We start from the raw sequence: 23009 nt of genomic DNA, 5'->3' as shown, positions 1-23009 counted from the left end.
AGCCTCTTTATTCTGCAGAAGAAATGCATTAGTATTGGCAAACATAACGGAAACAGATACTTGTAGACCACATTTTTCTAGTTTGGACGTTTTGACTTTGACATCAATATAATATGTATTTGAAATTGGTAAGTTTGTAAGAAAATACAGGCACTTGTTTGGACAAGAAAGAGGTGATTTGAGACCGCGAAACAAATTGATTGGTTCTTTTACAAATTTAGAAATTGTTCGCTCGGGTACACACAATATGGCCATAAGAGTCTATAACAAAATACCTCTTAGAATAAGAAACATTGAAAATAATTATATGTTCGCAAACGCTCTGAAAAGTTACTTGCTCTCGAACTGTTTCTATGACCTAAAAGAGTATTTCGATAATAAAAGTACATGATATTATGTGTACAGTATAGTAAGTTAAGTTGGCATGAATTTATGTGTACCTATTAGTATTAATATTAGTATAATGAAGTAAGTTAACTGCAGTGCCCTTACAGGGTTTATGTTGGAATGTAATAATAGCTTTAAGACCTATTGTACCACACAAAACAAATAGCAGTAAATGATATGATTATGACTATGAAATCCGACGTTAATGCCCAGATGTCTATAGCCAGTCCGTGGTGAAAGTTTATCTTGCATACATGTTGGCAACCCTAACAAATATTACTAAGTTGGCATTAGTACGTACGTGGTACCAACATAACAACAACAAAAATATTGTTAAATTCCCGCTTGTGCGCCATTACATGAAGAGAGAAAAAAAAATCCCAACTTTAGATATTTTGGTGACATTTTATTGTTAAATCTAAACTTGAAACCATAGTATAATAAAACAAGTTTGGTAACTCCATACAAACATAGCAGCCATGGTGAAATGAAAGAAGTATGTTAACTCTGTACAAAGTAACAGAATGGCTTGTATGTGCGCGCGACCGCCGCGCGCCGTTTACTGTACGCATACATTCGCATAATAATAAAAGACGCTTTGCGAGGACCAGTGTTATGCAACGCAAGTTCGTCGCGAGATTATGCGAATGTGTGCATCTGTACACGGCACACGGCGGGCGCGTGCACATACAAGCCACGCTGCTACCTTTGTATGGAGTTACCATACTTTTTTATAGTACTAAGGGACGGGACGAACAAGTCGTGCGCCTGGTGGTAAGCGACACCCTGTCCATAACAGTTGCGGTGCTACTCAGAACTTTAAACCACAAAGATCTGAGAGGCTCAGTCACTGCGCTCGACACCCTGAGACATAAGTTGATATGTCCCATATGCCTGTAATTTGACCAGCACCCTTGCCCTTCGAAACCGGAACTCAGTAATGTTCACTTTACTGCTTGGCGGCAGAAATGGGTGGCAGTACTTTCCTGGACGAACCTTTCACAAAGAGCTCTACTGCTGCTCAATACTTGGTCTTGTTACATTGCTGGAACCACATAAAGGGTGATATTGAACAATACGTTTTCAGAACACATGCTTGTTAAAAATTAGCTTTTTATCCAGCTGATCTTCCGTTACTAGCTTTACTGCATTAAAGCAGGAAACATATACTATCTTTTTAAATTTATTAAATGTCACGTTGTTTGACCACCGTGATATTTAATTATTTTTGTGATATTACTCAATTAATTTGTTATAATTATTAATACAAAGATCGAACACTTAGAAAAAACTCCTTCGATCCGGCCGGATTCGAACCAACGTCTACCAGCGACCCGTGGCAGACGTTACGCCTACTAAGTCACGGAACGAACTAGCGGACCTTACGAATTTTCCTATGTGCTTGTTGTACATTTTTGTTTTTGGGTTTTTAATGACTTTTTTAGTTATGTTATCTTGCACAAAGACATCCAAAAAGATACGCAAATTATTTGATGTTTTAAAGCTTCTATCTAATATTGTTTGTACTACTTGTACAAGGGCATCATGAACCCCACCAATGGAAAAGATTCCATAAAATTTGTCTACCCATTTTCTCCGTAAAGACGGGGAAACTAATGGAATATTTATGACTACCCCTGTACTCTATGTACTTTATAGCTCTGATTTTCTTTTGAGCCGAGGTTAGGTGGATTAAACACCATATTGTCTTTGAAAGGTGGGGTGGTTACCCGAAATTTATGTGTTTAGACTAAGGAAATTTTTCTAGTGATTTATGAAAAATGTTATGCCTCTAGTTTCTATGACAATTTGAGCTTTATTTCATTACAAATAAGATAAAAATATGTCATACCTTAAACAGTTCGTTACTTCATATTTATTTATTCAGATTCGCAAGCCGTTGCAATCTATTGCTTTGAACTACGGCCTCTTAAGCATCTTTCGAGTCCGGGATCGCAGTTCTGAGTTTTTAGAATTTACGTGCAAAACTTAATTTGAAATATCGAAGACGATTCACAACCACGGAAAACGTATGAAGTCACCAACTCCCATTCTCCCCTGAGTGGAGAACCATGCCCAGCAGTGGGCCGTATAAATGGATTAATATTGTTGATTTATTCCATTGCTTATAGTACAGGAAAAAACACAATTAATATTTAACAAAAGGAAAACACAAAACGTTTTGTTTATTTCTAAAAGAAATATTATTCTGCCTGGCCACAATATTTTTTAATTATTTAATAACATAAAATGAAAAATGTAACTAATGTATATTTTTTTACTTCCTATTTTTATAATTTATAATTAAATTCTCATTGTAATTTATGCTATTGTATAAATTTAACTTTAAATGCATGGTACATCAAAAGAGAAAAAAGAAATGTGTACCTAATATTCGCATGCCAAAATTTGGTGTACGATCTTATATAATATACTGTAACACCTTTGTAAAGTACGTTTTTCAGCGAACAGATATCAGAACAGGTATTCAATAATTAAAATAACGGGCTTACGTGCATAACAATACAAAAATGTAACACAAAAATAATGTCAATAACATTAATTTTTTTTTTTCATAATATCACGTAAATATTTGCAAGCAAAAACAATGAAACTTAGTCAAAACAAAACACCAAGCCAAAGACAGTTAACTTCAAACTAGTAAAATGCTATGAGTAGGGCTATGAGTGTGTGAAAAAAAAAAAAATCTGAACGACGTGCACAAAGCTGCTATATTTATTACTAAAAATGACCAATTCACAATTTATAAAATATAATAAAACTCTTTTTTTTCATAAGTTATAAGTGCGCATTTGACCTCCATGTTACCTGATGGAAAGTGACGATGAGTCCTATAGACACCTAAATAATACCTATTCACTCTCGCCTTGAAAAGGCCCAAGTTATAACGTTCAAGGAACAAGTATGCAGGAAGAGAATTCTACTCCAAAGCCATATAAATGTGGAAGCATAACGCTTCGTGCGAATCTTTGGAATATCCACAACACACTAGACTAACAAAAGCTATAATTCAAAATGCGAAGTGTTAAACCCAAAATACTTTGGTCTGAATAATTTGTCTAGAGTACTAGACACCTACTAGTACTAGACAACTAGTAAGTTGCGATAGTTAGTCAGGATAAGGACGATATGAGATCCTCCCTCTAATTAAGAAGCGACACCTCCCACGGGAGAGACCTACACAGACATATACACATACTGACGCTCCAAGTATTACGAGACTTAAAAAAAACATTAATTGTTTTATTTATATTTATTGAATTGCACGATATTTTACTACCGTGATATTAATTATTTTTGTGTTTTGATCCACTATTTATTTTGTTATACTACCGCCGCCCCACTCTGCCCCGCATATGCTGAGGTGGTGACTTATTCGACGGGGCATGCCGAGTAACATACAATGATTAGTTGTTTTTTGTCAAGCCTAATTTTTAATCTGTTTTCCCTCTTTTTTCATATTTTTACCTTTTCTTTTATGTGTTTTTGCCTTCGTTGAGTAAATGATTTTCTGTTCTATTATATTCTTGTTATATTTATTAACACAAAGATTGAACATAAAGCGAAATAACTTAGACCTGACAGGATGAAGGAATTTTGCTTTGTGTTTGATCTTTATATTAATAAATTTTTTTAAAGTTTATATATTAACGCGGATGTTACCTGAAAGGGATTGTTATCTAGCAATGAGTCTGCATGTTGTATCTTTTGTTTTTTTTTGTATTATTTATAACGTACACAAGCTATTGCTAATTTACCGATGTGGAATTGTTAATTGGATACATATAGACAACTAAAAATATTTAACAAAGTTGCACATGATACGCTGTTGATTTCGCATAACAAAAACATTTATGCTCTGTAAAATCTTGAGTGAATACACGGTTGGTCTAAACCCATTGAAAAGGCGGCCACCTACAACCGCACACCGGCACCGCTCTGTTTTATATTAGTAATATTATTATAAATCAATTGCATAATGACACCGCGCACGACCGCGTCCGTGCCCGCTCTTTACTATGCATCTATCCAAATCCATGCACCACTACGAACGCCTTACCACAGACGAGCCTCTTCTCTTGTAACGTACGTGCTAATTCGTGCGAGGTGATCGGTAATATTAGGGACCGTGCGGAGGCTCTTTACAACCAAACATCACTATTAATGTACGAATATTTAATTTATTTTTGTACTACATGAACAATGTTTAACCCGGTATAAAAGGAAAAAAAATGCGGTACTGAAAACTGTAATATGTATAAGCTACATATCAAGCAAAATATTGTACATGCAACCATAGAAATGAGTCCACATTCACTCCGTTTTAAAAAAACAACCATATAAATCTTTTTAAAACTTTCAAACAATAAAGCTCCTAAAATTGAAGCACTATTCAGCATTCAATGGACGCCAAAAAAACCTGGCTAACGATATGCTGCAAACAAAAATACCAACAGTCGGACCAAAAATCCATATAAACGGGTGAATATTTCACCCGGACAATCGTATATTACTGGGTATATAGTGGTGCAATAATCCAGGCGCGTTTATTCTCCCGCTCGACCGAAGTAAGCAATACAATAATATAATAGTGTTGTAATGTTCCGGGCAAACTGATAATTACAGTTTGGTTTTTAATTGTTTTTAGTTAGAAAATTATTAACGATATAAGGCTTAGTAGTAAAATGATAACAATTTCACAGGGCTATACTTGTATTATTCTATTTTTGATCCATAAATTTTACAAAAGATAAATAAGGTTACCAAAAATAAACTAACGCTAGCAGTATCTTTTGTTACCGCACACATATATATCATCATTTAGAGACATCTATTTTTATTGTACGGTGTAGAGGAATCTCTTTCACAGAAATAGCAGTTTAATTTTAATAACATTACCATTACCATGAGTTTACATTGCAGTTTTCGCTGGCGACCGCGTAAAATATTCGTACATAAATGTTACTTCTTCTTGTGTCCACTAGGCGCGTTATACAATTTTTCATACAAAAGTGTGAAGTAATTTCCGCGGTTGCTAGCGACAACCGTCACTGTATTTTCATGGTAGAGGCCCTGATATCATTGCTTTTTTAGGACCATTTGGTACTTAAATTTTTTGAACCAACATCTTACGAATTTTTCTGTGTGCTTGTTGCAGATCTTTATTTTTTATTTTTAACGACTTTAATGCCCTAGCGCCATCTGTGAGAAATCTATGAAAGTTTTTTTTCACTCGGCAAGGTCTGCTGGTTCGTTCCATAACTCAGTTTTTTTACAATACCAAGTGACGGGATGAACAAGTTGCAGTGCCACTCAGAGCTTTAAATCGCAAAGATCTTAGGGTCACTACCACTGCGCCCATCACCCTGAGAAATAAATTGACATGCCTGTAATGTCAACAACACCCCTTACCCTTCCAAACCGGAACGCAGTAATGTTCACATTACTGCTTGGCGATAGAAATAGGTAAGGTGGAAGTTTTTCATTCGAAGGACGAACTCTTTCACAAGAAGCTCTACTGCTACTAAAAGTTGGGAAAGCGTCAGCCACGGTATGCTGAAGGCGCTGGTTCGAGTCCAGGATCTGGATCGATGGAGTTTTTTTTTAGTGTTCGATCTTTGTATTAATAATTACAACAACCAAGTGGAGTAAGTGACGAAATACTTTCATAGATTTCTCATAGAGGGCGCTACGGCTAAAAGTCGTTGAAAACCAAGATCCGACAAACAAGCACATAGAGAAATTCGCGAGGTCCGCTGGTTCGTTCCGTGGTTTAGTTGGCATAGCGTCTGGCATGGTTTGGTAGAAGACATCGGTTCGAATCTGGAGTGGAGTAATTTCACAAAAACATAATTGAATATAGTATGGTTACTACCATCCTAATATTCAATAACTTAATATTAATTTTATTGTATTGTTTATATTAATGACAATCATTATCTTCATAACAGTATTTTATTATTAATATTGTCACATTGATATCAGGAAATATATTGTTCTGTTGTATTAAACTCACTACGTTGACACTATAAGAATACGTGTAATTTGTAAATACCAGTACACAAAGCTAAAGAGTAATGACTAGGTAGTCTTCATCAATGTAAGAGACAAACTTGCTTCCCTATTTGAGCCTATTCAAGATGAATAGAATGATGAATAGGCGTAGATCTGTAAAGCAGACATGTTTCGAGTATTCTGTCGCCGTTATTCACCTCAAAGGGACCGAAATAGGCCGATCAATGACCTCTAGTCCGGAGATGAATTGGTGACAATATCTACATGAGTACTCACGTGTTTGGATTTCCAATAAGGTCGGGTAATAATAAATGTAACAACACTATCCTAGCAAACCTTTCTCGCTTCTCTTACAGTTTCATAAATCTGTTCATATATTCTTCTCACTACCTTCTCGAACCTTTTTCACCCATTCATGGATAGTTCTTAAGTAGTATCGGATACAAACATGTCGCTACGTTTCTTGCCCTAGTGCTTATGCTTGTACGCTGTTGTTATGGAGAAGAAATAGACGGTAACTACACAGAAAGGCAGCAACTACACTTAGAAACCACACAGCCACTGTAGCGAAACGGTTTTCTTATTATGTTTATTAATACAAAGATCGAACCGGACTGATGTGTGAATGTTTTGTATTTGTGCTAATAGGTGTTATGTGTTATTTATTTCTTCGTTGGAACAACGCTTGTATCAAATTTAGTACTCTATTTTTCTCTTCATCTAATGGCGGGGGATAATTTGTTGAAAAATGCGTATCGAACACGTTTCACATAACTATAAGAAGACATGTGTAGTGCTCGGACTATAGTCAATGTAATCCATAGAATAGGCAATGCTTCCATGGTCGAAGGGAACCATTACTTATATACATATAACCATTACTGCGTTCCGACTTTGAGGGGTAAGGATACTGGTGAAATTTCAGGCTTAGAGGATTTGTCAACTTACGTCTCAGTGTGACGGGCGCAGTGGCCATAGATCTTTTCAGAGGTCCCAGGTTCGATTCCCGGGCCGGGAGAAATATATGTATGGCCTACGTTTATTTCTATCGTGAGTTTGGGTGTAATTTGTGGTTTCCATGTGTATGTTCATGGCACCCGCGACACAGGATTTCCCTAATACGGGGCTATGTTGAGTGTGTGCCTTATTATTATTATTATTATATAGAACATTTTTTCGATCCGATGGGACTTGAACCTACGACCATACCTTAGCATTGCTCTTTGCCAACTGACCTTACGGGTCAAGTTATCGAGTAGTCGACATTCTCGCATGTGTTTTTGTTAGGGATCAATGTAATGGATTTTCGGCATTCTGAACCGCTAATCACATCTAGTGAGTGGTTTTAGAACCTTCTTGACGAGTTTCCCATACTATCATATTCTTATATTTAATTTTACAATAAACGCCGTTACTGTCCTTGAACGGGTTAAGAATATTCTCGATTTGATCTGTGAACGTACTTCGGCGCCGTTTTGCGTAAATTTTGCCGTCCTTATTGGCTCTTAAATATCTCTTTTGCTCCTTTTCTTTTGTAAGCATTACTGCGTTCCGATTTGGAAGGGTAAGTGTGCTGGCGAAATTACAGGCACATGGGACTTGTCAACTTATGTCTCAACGTGACGGGCGCAGTGGCAGTGCCCCTAAGATGTTTACGATTTAATTGATACATAGTTTGCGGCACGGCAACTGTTATGTATAGGCGTGTCGCTTACCATCAGGAGCACGACTTGTTCGTCCGGTCACTTGCTATTATAAAAAAATATTATTTGTGAAAATACTCCACTAGTTTGTCTGTATTGACACAAAGAAAAATTACTTCAATCTAACTATACTCGAACCAGCGCCTGTCGCCACAACGGGACTATCGCTATTACCAACTGCACTGACAACAATGGTATTATTATTGACTTAATTATTTCATTATCAATTAAGTAATTATTTCAAGTTGTAACTTAACTAATTATAATTCATAATTATATTGGTAACCTATCACAAGCTCGAATTAATTTTTTCCATAATAATGTTTGTTCGTATTTTCATTACCCCGAAAATCGAATTATAACGGAACCGTTGCTTTTCTAGGATATGTTGGATGTTTATCTCAAAGACATGATTAGGTTCGGTTACGTTTAAAAGAAAAAACATTTTCCTCTCAAAATTACCTTCGAGGTTATGGAAATTCGAGCAAACGTTATTTCTGGAAAATGTCATTTCGGACTTCTGATAAGTAAAAAAAAATATTGTGTAAAGCGAACAACTAATTTTCAAGCGTAATTATGTCAGTCTCATAATTGATTTCGTATTTTCTAATATCCACGCAGATATTGAAAGGGTTCAGGGTAAGAATGACCAAAATCACTTGAGAAAAAGTTTAGGAAAAAAGAAGTTTTAATTTGGAAATCTTTCAAATATTGGTTAAAAAAGACATACGCAAATGCTGCCTGAAATAAAATCAACGTTGTCACAATCAATTTTACCTAAAAAAATATTTTAACTATATAATAACTTTTCTACTATTTAGTCTCTGGTCTGGTCAAGATTTCTATACTTAGAAGTAAACACACATTTTTCAGAACCTTATTGGCATTTTCCTGAGTTAAGTTAAATACTATCAGCGCTTAAAGAATTAGATGGCAATATTAAGTCAAAACATGTGTTTTGTTGATTTAGATCATAGCTTCCCAAAGTAGTCCCTACCACCTCCCAGTGGGTCCTGAAGAGCTCTAGGGGCCTCGGAAGCAATTTGAAAAAACCTGAATTATCTATATGAACTACACTACATACAAAAATTTTATTTCTTGTATATATATAAATTTTATTTCTCCTTGTGATTTTTTTGTGTTAAGTTAATATAAAATAAGGTTACCTGATTACTAATAGTAGTCCAAAATGACTTTTCCAAAAATAACGTTTGGTCGAAATTTCATAAACTCGCTAGTCATTTTGAGAGGAAAATGGTTTTTCTTTTAAACCTAACTTAATCTAACCTAACCGAACCTAATCTTGTCTTTGCGATAAACATTCAACATATCTTGAGACAACAACTGTTTCGTTATAATTCAGTATTCGTAATGAAAATTCGAACAAACGTTATTTCGGACGTAAAATATACGTGTTTTCAATTATTTCTTTGTGGTGGTGGGAGTTGAATTTTTTTATCTTGCCTAAGTGGGCGGTGAGCTACAAAGTTTGAGAATCTATGATTTAGATAATTCTTTCCCTGGTCTCCTCATTTGTTGAAATTGAAGTTAGCAGTACGGCAATAGTGTTGACCTGACAGTATGTCAGGTTTGTTGATGGGAAAACCTTTATAAAAATAAATAAATAAATATTAGACATCACATACGTTGTTCTGATCCCTAAGTAAGTAAAGCACTTGTGTAATGGAAATCGGAAATAACGACGTTACCACAGGCACCCAAACCTGAGACAATATAGAAAAGTTAGTTTACACACTTTAACCCGGCCGGGAATCAAACTCGGGAGCTCAGAGACGGCGACACCATGCAAAATCTGTGTGCAAGCCACTCGACTGTTGTCAAAGTTAATGTCACTTTAGCTGTAAAACTGATGAGGTGAAGAAAGTGTAAGAATTTTGAACTATACTATTCTAGACCTCTTCATGATAACATTTAGATATTCAAAATAAATCAAGTAAATCCCCGTATTGGTGATGTATACTTACATCCGTGTGGGACCCGAAGGTAGTAGTGATACGGACGTAAGAAATGGTGATCCAGACCAGGACTAGACTATTCTAGAATTATATCCATACGTACATCAATTTTAAACGATTTTTAATCACATTTTTTGTTCATAAATTTAGGATTTATCTTAAAACCAATTATTATATTTATTACGCCTAATAAATAAATTCTACTGTAAGTTTGGTGAAAGCCATTCATCTGTAATTGAATTCATATTTGCGTATGTATTTTTGATAATAGAAATACATATTGTTTCTCTTTGATAATAAAAGAGCTTACAAGACGTCTCTAAAGGAGCTTAACTTGACTGTCACATTTCGCCAATCTACCCAAAAAGACAAAGGCAAACGTTCAAAGGTTTGTTTTTCTCTACAGGTACAAAGAAAACAGCGCGACATATTGTGACAGCGGCACACAATGACGAACTAGTGTTGTGACTGTGTCGATAATTCTATCGATACTATGCCGCAGTGGTGGCTTGCGTTCATACTGCCGCTGGCTGCAGCGGCAGTGCTGCCCAGTGACACAGATGGGTGCCATCCGGACAAAATGACAGTTTATCGAATGGTGCTGCACACGTATTGGACTCGGGAAAAATTCCCGAAACACTATCCGGACTGGAGGCCACCAGCACAGTGGTCAAAGATTTATGGTAAGTTCATAATTTTTGTTGTTTTAAAATTTCATTGATAATGTTGCTATATACTTAATAATTAAAATGTAATTGAAAAAAAAACGGTGAAACGAAAAGTACCTACAATAAGATAATTTGCGTAATTGGAATATTTTATCCCTCTTAAATATTTTACAATCGTGAAGAACAAGAGGTTCCGGTCTAAGAAATTTCAGCAACGTTCAAAAGATTTTGTTAAATAGCGAAATGATAAAAATACAATTCTCAAATTTAATTGTCCAAGCAAAAGAAAAAAAATTATAATTGCAAAATTGCAAACAAAAAAGTCATTCTGTAACATCGGAACACTTTAAACAACTTTAAAGTTGCGAGGCGCAGAATAAATTACCGCCATTGTGTGAATTCGTCCGCAATAACCAACAATGAATAAATTATTTCTACATAAATTTACATTCTTAGCATTTATTTTAAACTTAAAACTTTTATGTAACTTCTTTCGGTATTACATCTAGATCACAAACGTAAAATATTAAGGTATGAATTTTACAAAGTTTAAATTTTGTTGTAACTTTTAAATCAACCTTCGCAAAGTTGGGTAAAATTATTTATGAAATGAAAGCTCGTCTTAATTGTGAGTGTATGTAATTCATATTTAGTGGGAATAGGGCTCTTTGTGAAAGAGTTCATCCAGGGAAGGCAGTACTTTCCTTACTGTTTCTGCCACCAAGCAGTAATGTGAGCATTACTACGTTCCGGTTTGGAAGGGTGCTGATACAATTACAGGCACATGAGACTTATCAACTTTATATCTCAGGGTGACGGCATAGTTGCCGTGCCCCAGAGTTATTTCTGATCTAAAGCTCTGAATGACACTGCAAATGTTATGAATAAGCGTGTCGCCTTAATACAAGGCGCACGATATATTCGTCCCGTCACTTGTTATTATAAAATTTTTTAAATTTTATTTTATCACAATATTTTAAACGAAAATTCATTCATCAGAAAAGTCATCACAATAGTTACAAAAGGCCATTAATTTAAAAATAAACAGCAGTTCATTTAATATAAAACCATTTATCCATACCAGTGCTATTGGCAAATGCGTCGGGTATAATTGGCTGCAATTTATCAAGTAGCTACTGCAAAACGAATCATATCGTCATGTTTAATTCATTTGGTCATTGTTATTGAATCATGCTGAATCAGATTTGTTCTGAGTATTGTTTATTTGAAACCTCTCATAATAGATTTTTCATTTCACTGTAGTAATCATCATCAACTCATTTATACGTCATTTAACTAGGCATGGATCCCCTCTTGGGCGAGGGATTTAGGCCCGGATTCGAACCCACGATCCTCTGCTTGAGAGGCAGTAGGTCAAACCATTAGGCTACCACAGTTTTAATTAAATACATAATAACTAACAATGGCTCGCACGTCTGAGTTCACGACTCAGAAATGCGAGCCCCATGGTCCCTACTTGAGAGACGGTAGGTTAGGATACCAATGCTTTTAAAAATCTTAAAATTAATATATATATATTTATGTATATCTTTTCGTCGCAACTATGATGTTCGTAGAATTACAAACTACGTCATTTGATGTTATGCTTATTAACGTAACTAGTTAATACTAAACAAAAGTTATAAAACAAAATAACTCTGTTATCTATTCTCTTTTAGAACAAAACCTGTATGATGTATTCAGTACATTAATAAACGACATCAAAGCTCAAAAAAGTTTTAGAACAGCTATTAATTTTATCTCTAGCCCTGCCACAGTATAATGTTTTAGCAGTAGAATATTATACCTTCCATTTTATAACTTTTAGGCTGAAGAAACTTTACTGGTAAGTTAGACAAAACGGACTGTTTGTTACTTTTTAATATTTTATTGTACCTTATATTAATGTAGTTCAAAGATTATTTACTGCTTTGTTAGTGGCAGTTTTAATTTCTAATAGATTTACAATTTCAAATATTAAAATTAGAATTACATTTCTTCAAATAGCGACAGTTTTACTTAAATGTATTTATAAATAACGCGCAAACTCGCGTGAGTCATACAATATTTCTCTCGGCCCGGGAATCGAAGCCTGGACCTCAGCGTGGCAGACCAACATGGTAACTATTCGGCCACAAATGCAGTTTATTTGCCTCCCATTTTATGAAACCAAATATAGTGACATAACAGAGCACAAAAGCTGTATGTCATTTTTCAAAAAGAAATGTTTTGTTGCTACTGTCATTTCATACACTGTTATGCCGCCATAAGTGTCACCTGGGCGGCTGCCAAAAGCGAGCGTTAAAATAGACACTTATCGATAGCTGTAACTAAGTGACAACACTATTATATTACAGGAAGCAAACTTCGGATACACTACGTGTAATACGAATAAAGGCCTTTTAGTTTTTGCTACTGATTATGTCACGTATCATTGAGTCTATATTCGTATTAAAAGATTTTTACACAAATAACGCAGTACACGCAAACACTCATAACCTCGCACTAGGGAAACACTATACAACCGATACACACATAGAACATCACAAATTACACCCAAACTCACAAGAGAAATAAATATTTCTCGTGGCCCGGGAATTGAACCCGGGACCTCTGCGGAGCACATCAGGATGGTTACCAGCCACGGAGGCAGTATCGCAGCTATTATCCTTTATTACGACCCTTTGACTGTACACATGAATCGTTAGGTCAATGGTAACGTATGCCTCTATTGATATGCAAAAAACAACCAGTTGGCCATTACTATTGCCAAGATAGGCAGTATACAGCCGTGCTATGTGCCTGCTAGAAACTGGCGTGACGTCCACCTTACCTTGAGCTGCCGCCGTGAATGTCCCAATTTCATGCTGGATATGCCTCGGCTTCATCTATAAAGGATTATTAATTGTAAAATACGAACAATCTCGTAGGACCATATTACTAAAATCATAAACAACAACTTTAGTTCCATGACTTTTAAAATAATATATTTAAATAGATCGCTCTAACGGTAATAACGTTGTGCAGGGCGAGGGTGGGAGTTGTCGCAGAAAATGCTTACACGTTTGCACTCACCAAAAAGTATAGATTTTAAAAGTGTCAGATAAAAAGAATAATTAATATCAATTTTCAATTCAATAAAAATGTAATTAAAAGTTAATAGCGACATCACTAGCCAGGGCTGATAGCTGTAAAGGTATCTAACTGGGCGACGAAATACTGTCGTAGATTTCTCATAGATGGCGCTACAGCTAAAAAGTCGTTGAAAACCAAATACATAGATTCAACAACAAGGACTTAGGAAAACTCGTGAGGTCCGCTGGTTCGTTCCGTGGCTTAGTTGGTATAGCGTCTGGCACGGTTTGCTAGGAGACGTTGGTTCGAATCCGGTCGGATCGAAGGAATTTTTTTCTAAGTGTTCGATCTTTCTATTAATAATTATAACAAACTAGTGGAGAAATTTCACGCTAAAATAATTGAACGTCAATTCAACAAAAATTTAATTAAGTGTCAGATAGTCCAACAAAAACTTGTAAAAAGTAGTAGATAGTAGCAGTAGTGCCATCTTACCTATTTCTGCCGCCAAGCTGTAATGCAAGCATTACTGCACCCGGTGAAGGGTACGGCTGCTGGTGCAATCACAGGCACATGGGACAGTGCGCCTCAGATCTTTGTGCTTTAAAGCTCTGAATGGCACTGCAACTGTTATGGACAGGCGTGTCACTTACCACCAGGAGCACGACTTGTTCGTCCCTTCTCTTACTCTCATTAAAAAAAATGTCATGGAACTAAAGTTGTTGTTTATGATGTTAGTAATATAATCCTGTGAGGTTGTTAGTATTTTAAAAATACCCTGTATATTCATAAACTTGTACTAGAAGTGACTGACCCATGGCTCGGTAGAAGATGAAATGGCTCTCCCAGATATAGACATTGTTCCAAACTCAATTTTGTGTCATCGTATTCTGGTAATGTCTGATGTCATGATTTCCAAATAAAAGGAGGCCAGTACTAAAACGCATTGATATAATAACATGTCTCGGTATTTTTTAACCGACTTCATAAAAAGGAGGAGGGTCTCAATTCGTCTGTATATTTTTCTTTTGTATGTATGTTACGCCATAACTCCGCCATTTGTGAACTCAGATGCGGTCCCATTTAAATTTCAAGAAAATATTCCACCTCTAAAGGTGGCAAACTAGGGGATGAATGGCTTTTGAGGTCGGTTTTTTTAACTGGAGGTTAGGTCAGGTTATTTTATTTTATGATACCAAGTGGTGGGATGACCAAGTCATGCTGCTGGTGGTGAGCGACTGTACATCGCAAAGATCTGAGGGGCACTGCCACTGCACCAGTTGCCTAGAGATATAAGTTGACAAATCCAGTGTGCCTATGATTTCACCAGGACAACCTTCAAAGCCGAAACGTAGTAACGCTTATATTACTGCGTAGCGGCAGAAATAGGTAAAAAATAAGTAATTCAGGGAACGAGATCGTCAAATACCTCTAATATGTACCACTCAATCTGCCTTTGATGTTCGGCCGTCAATAACATTGAATGTACAAATACCAGCACGTTTAACGGAACAAAAAGGAAAATATAAAATAGTAACGTTAAATGAATAAGATTAAATAAATTAATTTAATTATCAGTTTGCTTTATTGAAAATAAATAAAACAAATTAAACGATATGCATTGTTTTATTTTGTCACAAAGCAAATACAGCTGAAAATTTAAAAATTGTAACTAATAGTTCAACTTTGATTTCATAAATATAAAAAAGCTTTTTCGAAACCTATTTATATTAAAACAAATTAATGAAAAAATTACTGTCCACGGACTTTTTATTAAAAATATTATACGTTAAATAAAAAAGTAAAATAACCGACCACATTTTTTGACAAACACTGCATTGTTTTAGAGATTTTACCAGTATTCTAAATGTGTGTTGCTAATTGTGCCGGTGGTATATTATTATGGTTCGTATAAAAATAGAAAATAATTTGTTAAATAAAATACTGTTCAGGTAATCAATTCCTAACATCTTCTTATATTAAATGAGTATTCCAATTATACGATATTCATTCGCAAATTGCGATAAAATCTAAATCCGTTTTGAATGCTCTCCCGAACTCCGAGGACCATTTTAATGAAAATTATCAAAACAAATTCGTGTAATTAAATAATCTACGAAAGTTTACTAATTAATGTTTTCAGAATCATGTATTCACGGACGCTACCGTATGCGACCTACATACGTAATTGGTAATTACGTGAGCTCAAGATTTGTACGGTTTTCCAGGAAAACCTGGGTAAAAATTTTTTACAGGCCAGAAAACGAGAACTTTTTTATAGTGAAGCTATTAATACATATAATATTTAAAAATGTGTTTGTGGGACTTTCATAGTTATACTAACTTTTTTTTTTTCAATATAAACAGACAGACTGTTATGTGAGTATAATTGTGTTAATAGCAGTAGAGCTCGTTGTGAAAGAGTTCGTCCAGGAAGCACTGCCACCACGCATGTTTTTTTATAATATCATGTCAACAAGTCGTGCGCCTGATGGTAAGCTACACGCCCGTCCATAACAGTTGCAGTGCCACTCAGAAGTTTAAACCGCAAAGATCCGCGGGGCACTGCCACCGCGCCCGTCATCTTGACAAGTCCCATGTGCCTGTAATTTCACCAGCGCCCTTAACCCTTCAAAACCGGAACACAATAATGCTGGTATAAGTGCTTGGCTGCAGAAATAGGTAAGGTGGCAATACTAGTAAGGTGCTCTAAAGCTACTAAATCCCTGCCGCGAAACAGTAACGTGAGTTTTATTATGTTACGATTGCGAAGGGTGCTGGTAAAATTACGGGGACATAGGACTTGACAACTTATCTCTCAGGGCGCAGTGACGGTGCCTCTCAGGTCTTTGCCATTTAAAGCTCGGAGCGGCACGGCATCTGTTATGGACAGGCGTGTCGCTTACCAACAGGCGCACGACTTGTTCTTCCTATCACTTACTACATCGAGTATATAACCAGAAATAGAGACGAAATAAGGGCCATCCATCCCTGGCAACTCAACAGGCCTTATATCACTTTTAAATATAAACTCTCGTTTGCGCCGAAATCACAAATTAGAAAGCTGAAATAATAGCATCAAATTTTACAGCTTTTTAAATTCGATTTATATTCTTAAATCACAAACGTACCTAGCCATTTACAAAGTTTGTCATTTAAACAATTCATTTAAAGTTACATTAAATTTCTAATAAATTAAGTCGGAAGTGAAATTACGGAAAACAATCAGCACCTAATACAACGAAATCAAGAATATTACAATAAATAACTATAGCATAGCATACCTAAGAAAGTATAGTTGCAAGGACAGTATGCACATTCGTGTGTGTGCTCTGTTTAATTTTTATTGTCGTTAAATTGGGGTTGTGTCTTTAAAGAACTAATGAATTGACTACGGTTCAGAAAGAAGATATCAACGTCGCTGAATCTGTCCTTGTAAGTGGGTATAATTCTATACAAAACAGAGTGCTTTGCGGAGTTTGAACGGACAGAGCCCGAATGCAAAGAGCGCGTATGCCTCGCGCAAGTCGTGCAGGCAGAGAGGCCAATGTGAGCCGTCAGTTCAGGGCAATCTAGTACAGAATGCACTATGTCGAATAGAAACTTCATGTCAGATATTAGACGTCTCGATCATTATTAAGACTTCTGAAGCGGTAGTTCAATTTACGTGTGAAACAACGCTACACGGACTCCAACTGGGCTATATGAGTCACGTAAGAAGGAGACCAAATTGGAGCAGCATATTCTATCACGCTTCGGACATAAGCGAAATACAGCCTTTTTAAAGGTTCAATTTGTCGAAAACATTGTTTAATAAGAGAAATCAAATACAATTATATACATGCAAATACAGTAGCACAATTCACAAGCATTATTATAACGTCATTCTTATTCTAAATCTAAGTTACAATATTACATTTATTAAATTATAATATAAATTATATTTTAATTATCCAATGTATTCGAGAAGAATTAATTAATTGAGTAAAATGGCCTATTCATAAAATACTCTTTAACCTTTTTGTCAAATGTTCTAAAATCACTACATAGTTTTAGATCCTTACCTTAACATGCGACGGTAGCACCACATCTTAAATTTTTTTGGCAAAATGTTGAAACTGGGGCGGCAAACACAGACAGATTTTTACTTTTAAAATCAATTTACACGTGTTCACGTCCTTGGTGTAATAAGGTTAAATCTGCAAAATTACAACTATACAGGAAAAAGGCTTATAGAATTTACGAAAAACAGTAGTCGATAACTTTTTCAAAAACTATGAAATTTCACGTACATATTGTATCATGTAGTCCGTATTATTTTTATGACTTTCATGTTTTTATAGTATGACATTTTGACGTACGATCACAATACGGCTGTATTATACCAATAGTACGTATATTAAAATATCAACTAACTTCGATATTACAATATAACTTACTTTCCCTACGATATAATTCAGTTGTACACAGTGTTTTTGTAACAAATGAAAGTAGCTGTCGGCTCCACGAAGTAAACAACTATTCATTGCGTAGATGGAGCGAACGATACGCACGTAGCTTCAATAACAACTTCAGACAAATAACTCACTTCGTTTGCCTGGTAGATTGCTATTGACCCCAAATAGACTTGCCAAAAGAAAAGTACAGCAGTAGAGCTCATTGTGAAAGACTTCGACCTGGGACGTAATGCCACCTTACTGTTACTGTTAGTAATGTTAGCATTTTGAATGGTAAGGGTGCTGGTGAAATTACAGGCACAAGGGACTTGGCAACTTATGTCTCAGAGTGACGGGCGTAGTGGCAGTGCCCCTCAGATATTTGCGATTTAAAGCTCTGAGTGGCATTGCAACTGTTATGGACAGGCGTGAAGCTTACCGTCAGATGCACGACTTATTCGTCCTGTCACTTGATTTTATAAAAAAAGTACAGTCGATGACTTATAATACCTAACCCTCTAGCCGACCTTTTGGTTCTGAGAGACGTCTATCGAATTCAGCAGAAAAGTAATAAATACCAACTCCCTTGTTGAAATTTGTATTTATGTCATGTAATTAAAGATCAAAGTGGCTGAAAAAGTTTCTTAAAACGTCACTCCTTAATGAGGCAATAAGGAAATTAATTTTAAGGCTAGCAGGTTAAATGTTAATCTTCACACTGATCAACTCAGAACCAAACAGATGATTAAGGCATAGTAGAATAAGAACAGGTATGGTAACTTCATACATACGTCGCAGCGCGACTCGTATGTGTGTGCGCCTGTCTCACGCTGTATACAGACGCACACATTTGGATAATCTATCAATGCACTAGCGTTGTATAACATTGGTCGTTCCAACGCGTCTCTCAATAATATGCTAATGTGTGCGTCCGTACACATACAAGCCGACCTATTATTTTGTACGGAGTTACCCTACTTGTTTTGTTCTCCTATAGTTAAAGGATTAGGTACCTTGGGATATCGACTGTACAACAAGTACATTTTTAATGTGACAAACTAATGCAAAATAAAACGCCAACGAAAAAGTGAAACTCAATTTGAGTATGCCGAATATTTATAAGGATAAAGAACTTAAAACAAAAAAAACAAATACACAAGCAAAATTCTGTTACCGACAATGTACCTTTAATTATTAATGCAAAGATCGAACACTCAGAAAAAATTCCTTCGATCGGCCGGATTCGAACCGACGTCTTCTAGCATACAGTGGCAGACGCTATACCAACTAAGCCACGAAACGATCCAGCGGACCTCACGAATTTGTCTATGTGCTTGCGTCGTATCTTTGTATTTGGTTTTTCAACAACTTTGTAGCCGTCATCTATGCGAGATCTATGATATTTCGTCACCCAGTTAGATACCTTTACAGCTATCAGCTCCGGCTAGAGGTGTCGCTATTCATTGTATTTTAAATTTTTATTGAATAGATATCCAATCATTTTTATGTGAAATTACTCCACTAGTTTGTTATAATTATTAATACAAATATCGTACACTCAGAAAAAATGGTATGCTAGAAGACGTCTAGCTGGATTCCTTCGATTCGGCCGGTTGTGAGTGTTCGATCTTGGTATTAATAATTATAAGAAAGGAAGTAGTGAAATTACTTCACATAAAAATAATTGATTATCAATTCAATAAAAAATTAAAACGTAATACCTTTAATTTAATTTTTAACCGACTTCAAAAAAGGAGGAGATTCCCAATTCGACTGTATGTTTTTTTTGTATGTATGTTACGCGATAACTCCGGTATATGTGAACCGATTTTCATGATTCTTTTTTGTTGGAAAGGGGGTAAAACATCATCCACCTCGAAGGGTGGCTGTTCACGCATGAAGATTCATTTTTATAAATAGCGCCTAACTTTAATTTAGGAGCAATTTCTTTAATGGTTGATTTTGCTATTTCTCCAATTCAAGGCGTTTTTCTCTCAATATACTTTGAGTAGTGTCGTAGTGAGAACCTATTTTTATTATCTTCAGTGTCAAATCCTGTATAGTGGCGAACTAGGGGATATTTCAATAAAACTTAGCAAATAGACGCAATTCCACGTACTTTTGAGGTCGGTTTTTTTAGTACTCTGTACTGAGATTATATTTATTCTTAATTTTATTTTATTTTAGCTTTTTTTATAATTTAATTTATTGTTACTTGTATCTAAGCACTTTGGTACCGTAAATACTATAAGCTTTCAAGTGCTTTCTTTTCAGATACACACAATGCGACAAAAAAGTGGAAACATTTCTTGTGAACTCATTTACCGCTTTTGATTCGTAATTGATGTAACTACATCCTCACCGAACCGTGGGTGACGCCCACTTGGCATCAAATTGACCGCATTTTGTCTGCCAATCTTCCTCAACACGTTAAATTGGGGCCTTTACTATCCATTTGGGAACGATAATTTTCAAGACACCCGATATCTTGATAAGTCGTGAAGGGACAATCGTGTACTTGTTTCATGTTTATAGATTCTGATGGTTGTTATATCGATAAACTAAAACCATGTAGGTTGACCTACAGACTTTCAAGTAGACGCCGTGGGTGTGTTCGAATTTTAATTTTAAATTTACCATTAGTATATCAGTGAAGGAAAAACATCGTTAAGAAAACTGCACGTCGAAGATGTCATAACCCTAACGTTGACATTTATGAAATCTTTAGTTATTAGGAAGACGTGTGAAGCCCCCAACCCGCATTGGGACATCGTGTATTATTATGGCCCAGTGGCGAGGCGTCCAAATAACTCGATTCCCATCGGTTTGCCTAACATTTTCCATGTATCATCAAATATTTTAAAGTAATTTACTACATTTGTGCTCAATTTTACGTGTAGAATAATTAACCAGTGACTTAAGGTACTAGTATCTTGTGTGCTTATAAGCGTTGTGTTTAATTGTTGCGAAAGCACCATTTGTTAAGGCAGGTTTTTGATTTTGCTCCAGCTTAACTAATGACAATTTTCAAGCCTCTCGCCACTGCTATGGCCGAAATGCTCGCCTGAGAGATCCATGTCCATCAGTGGGACATATAAATGGGTTGATTGTGATGTTATGTCGATAAGCTTTGTCGGTGTTACTCGTCGATTTATTTCGGAAAACTAGCAGACACCTGGGCAAATAATTAAGACCTTTAAAAGCGAGTACAATTATGACCAGAGTCGAAACTATCAGCGCGTTCAAAGAATTCAAAAATAACTGAAAATTATTGATGAAAAATTACTCTTAATGGACTTAATTTCAAGTTGCACCTTTAAATTGTTTTCAAACTATATTCTACGTTTTTTGAGTTAACGTTGACTTTATGAAATCTTTAGTTATTAGTTTTTTTTTGCTCTTTATTGATTTAGGAGCTTTGATCGTTATTAACCACCATTCAAGCACCATTAGAAAAACAAAACAATAACTCAAGAATACAATTAATAAAATCTAGACAGATAAATCAAAATACTACCTAACCAAACGTGCATACAAACAAAATCTCCACGGCACATGTTGGCTTCGAAAAACAGATTGAAACCACCCAACATTAAACGTACGGAAACCAGCCTCTGAAGCTATTATAGAATGGTGTATAGCGAGCATGGGACCTGTAAACAATCTGAAATGTTGGTTTATTCAAAAAACGAATATACGCGATGTTAGCTAATAAATAATGAAGATAATTATATCAACATGAAAAACCCGAGCTCGAAAGTTTATGGCATTACCTACATCTATTTGCCAAGTTTTAGTAGCCGTAGAGCGCCTTGTGAGAGAGTTCGTCCAAGGAAGTACTGCCACCTTACCTACTTCTGCCGCCAAGCAGTAATGTTAGCATTACTGTGTTCTTTGAAGGGTAAGAGTTCCGGTGAAATTACAGGCACATGAGACTTGTCAACTTATGTCGCAGGGTGCCGGGAGCAGTGGCAGTGCCACTTAGAGCCGCTAACGCGATGCGCTCATCCTACCGCAAAATGGCGGCTATTTGGTTTCGCAAATTAGAAAAGGATTCAGTTTACATACAAGTTTTTAAAAATAAACATTATTCTGCATTGCTAAATAAATACCTTCCGTACTACAACAAAAACACCTCAAATAAAATGCAGTAATACACCGCAAATCATGCACTTAAAAAGCACTAATGAAATTTTTGGTGTACTTGGGTAAATATGATAATATTCCGTTTGAGTAGTTCTAATGTTTACCATGAAATTACTCCTTAAAGTATAGTTTATAAGCATTTAATTCAGGGTAAACTTAAAAAAAGCAACTTACGGTATGTTTTCAAAAAATAAACACCGACATCACCAGCCCAAACAATAACACACACGATTGTCGTGTCGTGTCGTATTTTTGAAGTTGTTTATTTTTTTAAATGACAGACCCAGGCAATAAAACTTTATGGTTTGCTAGAGTAGTTACCGAAGTAGCAATTAGTATTAGTTCTTTTACCTGTTATAACTTCGATATCCGATAAATCGGTATAAAATCATCACCGGCACCTCTAGCTGTGGTATGCTTCCAGAGACGCATGAATCGCGTGAGCGGCTAGCCATTAAAAGCTCTGAGTGGTACTGCAACTATTATGGACAGGCGTGTAGCTTACCATCAGGCGTACGACTTGTTCGTCCCGTCCTTAATATTATAAAAAAAGTTTTATTGATATCGGTTAGTTGTGAAATC

General features: G+C 35.8%; 1 protein-coding gene across 1 annotated transcript in view; it reads left to right on the top strand.

Moving 5' to 3' along the window:
- Positions 1–23009, top strand: part of LOC113229438 (spondin-2) — a 107558-nt gene that overhangs the window by 53725 nt on the left and 30824 nt on the right. Inside the window, exon 2 of the mRNA XM_026463022.1 lies at positions 10509–10785. Within this exon, the coding sequence (XP_026318807.1) occupies positions 10596–10785 (190 nt within the window). The 5' untranslated portion in view covers positions 10509–10595. The remainder of the gene's footprint in view (positions 1–10508; positions 10786–23009) is intronic.

Source organism: Hyposmocoma kahamanoa, unplaced genomic scaffold (genome assembly GCF_003589595.1).
Source record: "Hyposmocoma kahamanoa isolate Upper Pololo Valley unplaced genomic scaffold, ASM358959v1 62, whole genome shotgun sequence".
Lineage (NCBI taxonomy): Eukaryota > Metazoa > Arthropoda > Insecta > Lepidoptera > Cosmopterigidae > Hyposmocoma > Hyposmocoma kahamanoa.
The sequence above is the reverse complement of the archived record's forward strand: the minus strand, read 5'-3'. Positions and strand labels throughout refer to the sequence as shown.